Raw genomic sequence first — 11559 nt, 5'->3', positions numbered from 1 at the left:
TCCCTGCCCGGCAGGAGGTGGGACCAGCCCCGGCGCTGCCGCCCGCCTCCTCCCTCCCTCCCTCCCTCCCTCCCGAGGGCTGAGCCATTCCGGGAAGGCGCCGGCTCCCCCACCGCTCCTCGGCAGCGCCGCACCGGCATCGGCCGCCGCCGCGCCGGGCTCGGCCCCACGTCGCCGCGGGGCTGCGGGCGAGCTGCGGCGGAGCGGGGCAGCGGCGGCGGCGGCGGGTGCGCGGTGCCCGGCCTCCCGCGGCGGGGAGCGGCGGGAGGACAAGTGGACGGAGCGCCCGGGAGCGGGGCGGGGGGGGCGGCCGCCGCGTAGTTGTTTTGCCCGGGGTAAGTTGGGCGATCCCCTGCGGAGGCTTCGCTTGGAGGGGGGCAGCGCTTGGCTCCCGGCCGCCTGCCGCCCCCAGCCCCCTTGGCGGGGGGCGCCTTTTTTTTCCCTTTTTTTTTTTTGTCCCTCCCCCCCCGGGTTGGATTTTTTTATTATTATTATTATTATGGGGTCTGTGGGGGAGCAGATCTTCCAGTCCGGCGTTGCTCTTCTTCCTTGTCCAACGCTCTGCGGAGAACTATAATATTTCTTCCCCGAGATGCTGCAGTGAATTTTAGTCCCAGAAAATCAGGCGAACAAAATAATTCCGAATAACCCGAGCCATTCGTTACCGTGTGAGAGCAAACGCTGCCTAGGCACAGACGATGGCAAAAAATTCCCTGGAAGGGTCTAAAGAAGACCTGAGCAAAATTTCGGAAGAGGAGATGCTGAGGTGGAGCAAGGAAGAGCTGGTGAAAAGACTGAGGAAAGTGGAGAATGAAAAGATGAACTTAATGGTGGAACACGGCAACTTGATGAAGGACGTGAACCGGCGGCTGCAGCTCCACCTGCACGAGATCCGCGGGCTGAAGGAGGTGAACCAGAAGTTGCAGGACGACAACCAGGAGCTGAGGGAGCTCTGCTGCTTCTTGGACGACGACCGGCAGAAAGGCAAGAAGCTGTCGAGGGAATGGCAGCGCTTCGGGAGGCACACGGCCAGCGTGATGTGGAAGGAGGTGGGCATGTACCAGCAGAAGCTGAAGGACCTGGAGGCGAGGCAGGAGACCCTGCTGCGGGAGAACGTGGAGCTGAAGGAGATGGTGCTCATGCTGGACGAGGAGCGGAGCGGGGCCGGTTCGCGGAGCTCCATCGACAGCCAGGCCAGCCTGACCAACCTGAACGGCGGCTCGGGCACCCGGGACGTGGGGGACGGCAGCAGCACCTCCAGCACGGGCAGCGCGGGCAGCCCCGACCACCACCACCACCACCTCCACCACCACAAGGCCGGCGACAGCAAGGCCGGGGCCATGCGGCGGTCCATGGACGACCTGTCCGCGCCCCTTCACCACCGGAGCATCCCCGCCGGCCTCAACGGTGAGCCTCCCCCCTCCGCCCCGCCGCCCCGCCGCCGGCCTCGCCCTGCGCCACCCCCCGGGCCGCTGCGGCCCCCCCGCCCCGCGGGGTGAGGGCTGCCGGGCCGGGGGTCCTTGCCGTCCCCACCCCTGCCCGCCCTCGGTCACCTCTCCGGCGGCGCGGCCCCGGGGCGGGAGGGCTCCTGCGTGCGGGGGGCGGTGGTGCTCCTTCACCGTCTCGTCGGTGTCTGGGGCTGAGGGTTGGAGCCTTTTTTGTCCGGAGGGTTGGTGTTTTGGTTTGGTTGGTTGGTTGGTTTGGGCTTTTTTGACCAAAACCAGCCTGAGGTTTCGGGCTTAAATAAACACTGATTTTTCCATCTCCTCCTCCTCTCTATCTCTTTCTCTCCCCCTTTAAATATTTTGGCTTACATTTGGCTCGTTTGTTTGCCAGTTTGGTAAGATTTGATAAAGAGCCTGGATGAGATTTTGGAAGCATCTGATGGAAGTGCGGCTCTGCCCCGCAGAGCATCACCTGTTAGCTCCATGGGCTCTCAGGGCAGGCTGGCTCTGGCACGCTCGGCAGTTTTGGAGAGGTACGACTCGGCTTCCCCAGCCCGGTGCCCTGCTCCCCGTCAGGAACAGGAGGTTTGTTTGGAGAGAAGAGATTGCTCTCGAAGGGACGCTGTGCTCACAATTTTCTTCAGCCTAGTCATTAAAGTTAGAAACAAGCTCCACTGTGAAATCGTGCCAAGCCTCCTCTGACAGTCTGTATTTAAGCAAAGTTTCTCCTGTTGTCTAATAGTGATCGGGCATTAAAACAATAATATTAGAATGTCTTTAAAATGGAGATTTTTTTTTTTTCTCTTTTGGAACCAACAAGACCAAATACTTGACTTCTAGAAGGGGTAGTTTAGCCAAGAGGGTTCAATAGGAATCAAACCAGGCACCAATCTGATTTAATTGTTGTATATAAGACTCCTTTTAATGTTCTTAATGTTCTTCCCCAATCAGAGAGGACTATTTTCTGGTTGGGGTACCCCTTCACCTCCTCCAAGCACAGAGGTGGGGCTGGAGCCCCAGAGATTGGCTCTGACTGGTGTCAGCAGTGGATGTGTTTACCAGATAACTGTGCCTTCAGCTCCTAGAGTTTCTGAGCATCGTGGTGGGACCAGGGAGTGCTGGTCCTTTTTTTTTTTTTTTTTTTGGCGATTTATGGCAAGTCCTTATGCCCCAGAGATCTGAGGGCACGCAGCACCGATCAACCCAGTTCTCAAGTTCATGAATTTGCCATGCGTCGTCCTGTTGTCGCAGCTGTGTGTCTCCACTCAGAGCTGGAGATGTTCCGGCCACCTCACCCAGTAGACAGGGATTGCTGGTTTCAAGGGTGATCCAATCACCAGATGTTGCAGGGTACAGCAAGCATCTTGGAATGTTTGTTGTTTTTGCTCTCTCTCTCTCTTCCCCCCCCAGTGCTGTGTAAATCAGAAGTATCTGGTTTGTAAATCTGCAGACAGCTTCTGCTCCTGATGTGACTTGACTTTATTTTCATAAAGCATTGATTGCTCTGCACAGAGGCCCAGAGAGCACTTAGCAGGTATTGAATGCGCCGTTACTGTTTTGGGACGGAAGAGCTTTGCAGTTTTTCTTTGTGAACCTTAGACCACATCCCTTTTAGGTATCCACAGCTGACTAGGACAAAGCCAGTTGAATTCATTCCTGTTAACCCAGGGCTCTTGTGCATATGGGATACCACCACGGCCTCAGAGCTGTCCCTTAAACCGGGTGTGAGGCACCGTAGGATTCTTCGCATGGGATTCAAGTCATCCCTGTCTGCATGAAGAGGGAAGTCTGTGCTTACAGAGCTCAGTCTTCATTGCCATCCTCAAACGCTGTGTGCAGGACCGTGCCCAGCAGCATCATTCAGAGGGGACTGGGAGCTGAGTCTCGTGTCCTACCATATGTAGGGTAAGTGTAGGGAGGGGTGGTAGAACATCTGCACCATGTATATGTTTCCACGTGTGCCTCTGCACCCTTTCTCCTGCTCCTGTATAGAAAGGAGGAGTATGGGCTCAAGCATTTCAGACATGACCTTAGGTTTTAGTGACTTTTGATTTTTGGGCTGCCTGTGGAAGGTGGTCTCTGTGGGAAGCACTGAAGCTAGCTCTTTGCTGGGAACCTGCGCAGCTTCATTTCTGAGGGTGGGACAGATATGATCAGCACTTTTAAAGCTAATAATCCTTGTAAAGATGCTAACAAGCCTCATCTCTCCACTTAGGTAGTGAAGCTGTAAAAAGACTTGAATAGTTGTCATTCTCAGATAGCATCGGTATTCAGCAAGGCCATTTCCCTGACTGTGCCTTTGGAAATGCTTCTCAATACATATGCAAATGAAAGCTTATCAGGCCCCTTTTTTGACTGACAGCAAGACATCTGAGAGGGGGGGTTTGCCTGCGGCCAAGCGGCAATTCTGTTAAGCCTGTGGCAATGTGGAAGAGCAGGGCAGGTGAACGTGAAACACAAACCCAGGAGTCAAGTGGGTAGTGGAGCTGTCACGGAGCGGCCCTAGCAGTGAGCATCCTTCCATGGCTCCTGGTGCCATCTCTGCCTTCCGTGCATGCAGCTTACATCTCAGCCTTTTTGTACTCTTTTCCTGATGATTTTATTTCCCCTGGGATAAAAGGGAAGGGAGGAAGAGGAGAAAGTGTGGCCTTTCATTTTTAGGTTGCAAACTTCACTCTGGTTTGCTGTTGTCTCATGTCTTTAAAACACTGGATAACTAACTGGGGGATAAAGCAGATACTGCCCGGCCAGCTCAACTAATATGGCAATGAACAGCCCTCATATACTTTCTTATAGAGGGTGAGGGGGATCTCAAATGGATGCAGGGCAGAATTTAGCATCTATAGTAAGAAAACAGTAGAAGCCTTGGACAACTGGTAGGGACAAGGCATGGTGAGCTATTTGCTAGAGCACTTTTGCATATGGAAAAGCTGGAAAGTCCTGAAATGTGCTGCCCCTGCTAGTGCTGTCGGTGGGGTTTCATGTGGTGCTCTGCTTTTCTAGGTATTAAGCAGGACTTCTTCACTTGTTTAGTGCTTTTCTAAAGGAGTGAAGAGTATGGCGGCTGTTAAATGCTCCTAGGGAGGCAGCTTTTTAATGAAATCTTAGCGAGCAAAGATGGATTAAATATTTCTCATTTTCTCTTCAGCAATCCTTTGGAAGTGAGTTGGTAAACCAGGACTTGACTTACTGGCCCCAGTGACCCACCCCAGAGTGAAGTGATGAACTCTAGTTTTGTAACATGAATTTAGTATAAATGGTACGAGCTTAAAAAACAAAAACACCAAATCAACCTGCAATCCGCTTTCCCTTCACTTTTCTGAAGTCTGTTTACTTTCATAAACTGGCTTTTTGGAAGCTGATGCCTGGAACCTGATGATTAATTATCCGCTCATGGAAGATAAGGTAGTAAGTATAACTGACAGTGTGAAAACAGCTAATATTAGATCACACATGTAATCTTATGCAGCTCTGGATATTCTGCTGAGAGCCAAGAGGAAGTCTGCTTGGTCTGAAAGTATGTGGTGTTTCCATTTTGCATGTGCGAGCTGGGACCTGGGCTGCGGGACAGAGGAATCTCCAAGCTACCTGATGGGAACTGGCCAGTTGCATACGTGTTGAGTGATATGCCACAGTTCCCATAAATCTACCCACAGATCCAGGACAGAAATACAGGCACAGTCATTGTGTTGTGCTTGTGAGTGCTTTGGCTTTCCTTTGTATGCATGGCGTGAGTCTCTGTGTGTGTATGTAGTCTTTCTGCCTGTCCAGCTTTAGGCAGCCCCGTTGTAGCGATGGCCATTCCTACTGCCTGGTTACTGTCAGAACAAAACTGAATTAAAAAAAAAAGACAGCCACACTGGGTGATATTAACATGACCTGGGGGAAGGAAAAAGCCTTCAGGTACCATAGGGTATGTCCCTGGACTGTGAGGTACCTGGGAACATTGGGAGGAGTGACTCCCTGACGCCAGGGTAAGGGCTTCCACTTGTTATAGCCTTATCTAGATCTGTGTGGGACAACTGTTCATCCATCTGCAAGCCTGGAGGCATACAGACTCACTAGCTGGTGATGTGCCTGGGACAAAATCCTGTGCATTCAGGCAAAGCTTTCAGGCTTTAATTTTTTTTCCACCCATCAACTGAATGTTGTTGTTAGAACTTCTTCTTCACCTTCCACTGAAGCTGTTTGCTCTGGGTTCCCAAAATGGGCATTTGCTTTATTCCAGTTGGGTAAAATGTTAATGCATTTCTTTAGCAACATGAAGAGTTGGTTTTTTGGTTTTGGTTTTGGTTTTTTTTTTAATTATGAAAAGCATCAACACTTAAAAAGTGGTCAGAGAGGCCCAGAAGAAAGCCATGGATATGGCAGATAGATAGCCTGTAGTAGCAGAGACATTAATCTATGGCCTCTTGCTGTTGTCTGCTCCAGTGGAAGAAGAATGGTCTCTCCGGGTGAGGGGGTGGGAAGATTTCTGCTTCTATTGATTCCCACTTGTAAATGTCCACATATTTACCTAGAGGGTACGATATATTACAGTTAAAATGGTGGCAAAGAGAAATGGCTGTTCCCTGTGGGTTGGTATTGATTGGACATGCAGCTACCCTGTAGTTATTTCTCGTCTTCTTCACACACCCTTTAGGCCAAAGTCCTTTGTTTTTATTAGCGTATTTATAATCAATATACATATTATTTACTATGATGTATTAATGAGGCCTTTGAGATGAGAAGATGCAGGGGCAGAAGCAAAGGGTGAGGTTCATCCCATTTAATTTGAGATATCTCCAATATAGACTTTAACATTTGTGTCCCCTTGGGCTTCCTTTATCGGCCACGTGGAGAAAGGCACTTTGGTGTCATGATTTATGTCAGCTACGTCTGCTTTAGAGGGAGAAGAGTTGTACGCTAATCGTGCTCTTCCCCTCTGCTGATGGGAAGGCAGCCTGGATGGCTAGTTCATATGCAACCATCTAAAGTCAGGTGAGATCGGTCCTGTTCAAGGAGTTGTGAGGACCGTTGTCCGCTCTTCCAGTGCAGCTGTGCTAGCCCTGGTGAAAGAGAGGAAATCGCCTTTCTCGGTTGCAGTCAGATGTCACCCCTTGCAGTCCCCACACCGCCTGGGCACAGCAGCCTGGCTCAGAGGAGGCCCTGTTCTCTGCGATGGAGACCGCTCACAGCTCAGTGGCCCCTGCCATGCTTAAGCAGAGGTTTGGCTACTTGACCAATTAGTATCTTTCTTACATCAAGAGCACTTTTCATCCTCTGAACATTGCTTTAACTTTTCTTTTTTTGATACCGCCGTATTTAACCTGTCGGTATTTTTGGCGCTGTAAGCTGCTACGTACAGGTTCCTTGTGATTAAGCCAGGAAACCTGCCCTGGGCTGGTACGCTAGATCTAAGACCTCTGTAGAAACACCTGTTTCCATCTCTACTGCAAGTTCAATGAGTTCTGCTAATAGGCTAATCAGTGCTGAGGTCTCGGACACGAAGGGTACAGCTTGAGTTTCTTGTAGCGAGTAGCTGTTGGCCACTTGTCCAAGGGGCTTCAAGCGGAGTGCTCCACTTGAAGCATCTTTGTCATTGCCTGCTCCTGCCTTCTTGCTGGGGTGCTGCCTGTGTGCCAGCCTGCTAGGCTCCTAAACTTCAGGGTAGCTGGCATCCCTGAAAATAAGGCTCAAGGCACTAAAACTAGGTACTAAAATTGGGCCATACCTGGAAAGATATTCTCCATAATAGTGCACTCAAATTTGTTTTCCTCTTTCAATTTTCTATAGAGATATCTTGTTCTCAGCTGTCCTGTTGAAGGAAAAAACTTGTATTGATTAAAAGGCAATTTTCTATGGGCCTTTGATGGAGTTAACCACTTACACTTGTCAAAAACAATCAAAATAAGGGGAATAAACTGTAGTGGTTACATGTAAATGATTTGGTCCTCTGGAGGCATTTCATCAAATAAAGCTGAGGATCGAATTAAATGGTGATCTAATTAAGTGGCAGGCGTGGGAACCCAAAATGCAGCCTTGGCAGGTGTTACACTCTGTGTGTATGGAGATGAGGGGCATGAACACTAACGCTAATTGAAGTGTTGCATCTGAAAGCTTGAGGGTTAATGCTTTTCTGGGGACAAGGCTGACCACATCCATGCAACCTGGGTGATACTGGAGGCCTGCCCTGGGACGCATTGGGCTTTTTATCTGCCCCAGCATGGCTGTGGCCTTGCTTGCATCTCACACAGAGATATCCGTGGCAGGGTCTGCTGATGTTGTCCCTTTAGGCTGGCCCTGCGGCACCCTTCTGTATTGGGGCTGCCCTTTGGAGATGCTCTGGGAGCACGAGGATGGACAATGGCTGATCTCACTGGTCGGCGAGGTGGAGGCGAGGTGCTTAAACTGGCAAAAATGTCTGGTATACATGAGAAGGTGTGAAGTCAGGCAAATGAAAAAATTCATAAGCCCATTTAACATACAGTTAAAACGCTTGGCCCTAGGAATGCTGAAGTCCTTTCCACGCTCACAATCGGGCCTTAATGCATCCCGCTGCAAAACACACGATGTTGCTCGCATGGAAGAGGGAGGGTTTGGGGGTTGCACATCCAGTATTCCTGCGAATTAGCAGCGACTGGCTGGGTTTGCTTCTGCATTCTGTATTTTTAACCTGGCTTTTTGTCTGCCAGCCAGAATTCATCCTGACCTGTCGCCAAATGTCATCATCCCCTTGCAGTTAACTTGCTGCAATTCATGAAACACTTGGCTGCCATAAATAGTTATGTGCAGAGGTTCCTCCGCACGCGGAGCGGGCCGGAATTCACAGGCAGCCACTGCTAGGCACTCGCACACTAACATGTCCACCAAGAGAAAGTTGACCCAATTCTGCAAATAGATAACTCCTGGCAGAAAAACTAACACTGTCTCAGAGAATCTGTCTTTCCTTTGCCTACTGAATTGTGAAGCAAAAAGCAAGCGAGCTCCATCTTCTGAATTAACAGCGAGGTGAGCACAGTACTTCCCATTGAAACAAGAGTGTAAATCAGCCCTTGATCTGAGGAGGGCTTAAAATGGCCACAATTCATTTGCGATTTTTTTTTTTTAAATATAATGAGCGCTTTTGTTAGTGAACGAGTTGTGTAGAGTTCAGGACTCAGCTGCTCTTAGGCATTAGGAAACATTTATCACCATGGCAATTGAAGGCTGCTGTACAGGTTATTTTGAACACTTTTCTAGTGACTCATGTCTGGGCCAAGACCGTTTATGTCAGGTTACTTTGGTCCCTGTGCATACAGGTATATGTGTACTCTTCCCTCCCTTAAATTGCTTCTTGCCTTGCTATTTGCCCCTCTCAGGAAGCTCATTACTTGTACTGACTTCTTACGTCTCTGAGCAATGGTGGTGCCACATCTTCACCTTGCTCGGGGACTCTCCTGCAAAGGGTCTTTGTGAAAGATTGTCCTTGTGAAGTAGATTACGGGTTATTTATCAGTTGGATTTGAGACTGGGGCACTCTAAAGCACTGTGTTAAGTGCTGTCAATATTGTGGCTTAGCAAGTGGCTGGCTATACAGCCTCCACTGCCAGGGATCTTGCGGTGAGATTGAAGCCATCCTAAATCTGATGTGAATGAGCTCATCGTACGCATGGGTTTCTGCTGAAGGCTTCTAGGATGGGATGCCTCCTCTTTGCCTGGGGTGGCTGTGGTGGGGGAGGGCTGTGCTGTCTGTAGTGGAGGGAGCACTGTTGGCGAGTGCTGGGCTTATGGCATCAGGGCTTCGGCCAGCTGTAAACTGCAGTCGCAGGGGTGACACGCTAGCTGTCTTGTGTGGTTGTGTCAACCCCGGCTTGCTGGCAGAATTAGTTCAATCAAAGCTGGAGTGCTCTGAAAAGCCCTTCAGACGTTGCTACGTCCCCCAGCTCTGCACAGTGATGCTCAAGACTGCATGCTGCTGCCTCCCTCCCCCTGCCATTTCATCCCCAAACTCCTCTGCTGCTGGGGTTGCATTCACGTGCAGGGGTGTCAGTGGCACTGGAATATTTGTGGGAGATGGAGGATGTAGTGTGTGGAGCAAATGGATGGGACTCAGGCTGGGACTCAGCTCAAGAGGAGATACTTTGCTGCTGGTTCAAACCCTCTCCAGGGCAGTAGGATGCTCTAGGTCTGCCTACGGCTGGGGGTTTGGCCGCTGTGCCGGACCTGCCCCTGCCTTCCCAGGACAACGAAACGAGGCCACATGGTGCCGAGAGCCCCGCTTTGGTGCAGCAGGGAGAGCTGGCAGCAGGCGCTGCTCTGTCCTCTCGCTGCAGAAGACCCATGGAGAGGAAAGGAGCAGGCAAAAGGACCGCTCAAAGAAGGGCAGTAAAACCAAACCATTATTTCAGAAAAGAAGAAAAAGTAAGCCTTACAGCATTTCCAGTCCCCAAAGCTTAATATTTCTATGGAAACCAATGCAGCAGGAGGCGTGCTGTCAGTCTCTGATCTAGTGGGGTTGACTAGATTTAAAAAATGTTTGGCCTTTCTGCATCTTCCATCCTGGATCATCTGCAGACAGGTTGCTGCGTATCACAAATGCAAGGTTAAAACCTGCATTCCTGGTTTCTGACTCTCCATTAAGTGCTAGGCAGTCTTTGGAGGGTTGGCATCCATCTTTCATCTGCAGTTTTTTTTACTTGCTAAGGTACATTTCATTCACTCTGTGACACTTACTGATGTTGTCTTGGCCTATAAATGCCACTCCTGTGACACCGTGCTCCTGGAAGGATGGCTGTGACTTTGTATCAGGCTGTGAACCAATTAGTAGTGTGGTACATGTCAGTGCCCTGTGAAGTTGCTGCGGGGACACTCTTTGACTTAAATGGAGTTAAGACATGGACAAGGAGATTCAGAATGTCTTTAATCTCTACAAAAGGACATAATCTGGCCTATTTAGCTAATAGTCCACTTGATTTATGTGTAGCCAGAGGACTACCCCTGGTTATATACGTGCAGCTCTTTACCGTTGTCATGTTGATGTTTTCACTGGTTTCCCCCCATTTTTGTTTTCAGTAGGATCTACTAGAAGTAGCTCCAGGACAACCTACTTAAAAGTCCACTATTTTATGCCAGAGTAGCATCGTCAGATGCTAGCAGAGTATCAGTAATGAAAAGTATCAGTAATAAAAAACCCCTCATTTCGGTTGATGCTGAATCTTTTTCAGCTCCTAACAAAGGCGTTAAGAAAATCTTATTTTTATGTACAATCTTAAAGGACTTTTGTGATGCACGGTGTTCTTTTGTCTACCTGGTTTCCTTTTCTAATCTCCCTTACTGGGGTTTGCAGTCTCATATTTATATATTTCCCAGCAGCTGAATATAACTTTGATCTATGCTTTGGATCTGCGGAGCTTTTAATCCCTTTCCACTGAGTTAAAAGCTTGTTTGCCGTTGAATGTGATACATAGTTATAGGTTATATGATCTTCACCAGCGGCTCATGCATCGCACAAAGATGGCACATTGTGAAAAACTCTGATAAAATGTCCCCTTGTTCGTTTTCCTGATTGCAACTCAAACCCAGCATGGGAGTAAGTCAATTGTTCGCTCCTGTGCAGACTGCCGATACACCTGTCCTTTGCTGTTACGTATACCTTATGTGGTCGCTTGCTTTATTTCAATTATTCATTCAGTTCTTTGTGATGTTTATTTTTGAGGCTACAAACCAGCTGCGTATTTCAGCCAGTGCAACAGGCTGTCTGTCTTCCAATTCTGATAACATTTGCAGTGTTTTCCCTTTTCATCCTCTTAACTGCTTGTTACACCTCTTAAAAGATGGGGAACAGTTTTTAAAGCCCGCGCGTTTATTCCTCTTTGATGTCTTGAAACATGATAATGTATGCCTTGTTTCTGGAGATCATCTCTTGTGGAGCGGCTGCCAGTTCCACCTCAGGAAAAATAATGATTTCTGCAACTCTCAGTCCTCCAGGCCATGTTGATGTAGCTGCACGTGCGTGACTGTATTCAACCATCTTCTGATTCTTTTTGAGGTTTTGGTGTAGCCTATTTGCTTTCTGGATTCTGAGCAGTTTATTTGGAAGTCTCCCATGCTTGTCTCCTGGCCTCTTGTAAAAATACAGTCCTCTTTTTACAAG

At 49.2% G+C, this 11559-nt stretch overlaps 1 protein-coding gene across 1 annotated transcript in view; it reads left to right on the top strand.

Annotated features, from left to right (window-relative positions):
• The first annotated feature begins 698 nt into the window (after positions 1-698).
• The window catches only part of CCDC85C (coiled-coil domain containing 85C), a 112569-nt gene continuing 101708 nt past the window's right edge, over positions 699-11559 (top strand). The window contains exon 1 of the mRNA XM_075712937.1: positions 699-1407. Coding sequence (XP_075569052.1) covers positions 699-1407 — 709 coding nt within the window. The remainder of the gene's footprint in view (positions 1408-11559) is intronic.

The sequence above is a fragment of the Pelecanus crispus genome, chromosome 6, assembly GCF_030463565.1.
Source record: "Pelecanus crispus isolate bPelCri1 chromosome 6, bPelCri1.pri, whole genome shotgun sequence".
NCBI classification, from domain to species: Eukaryota; Metazoa; Chordata; class Aves; order Pelecaniformes; family Pelecanidae; genus Pelecanus; species Pelecanus crispus.
The sequence above is the reverse complement of the archived record's forward strand: the minus strand, read 5'-3'. Positions and strand labels throughout refer to the sequence as shown.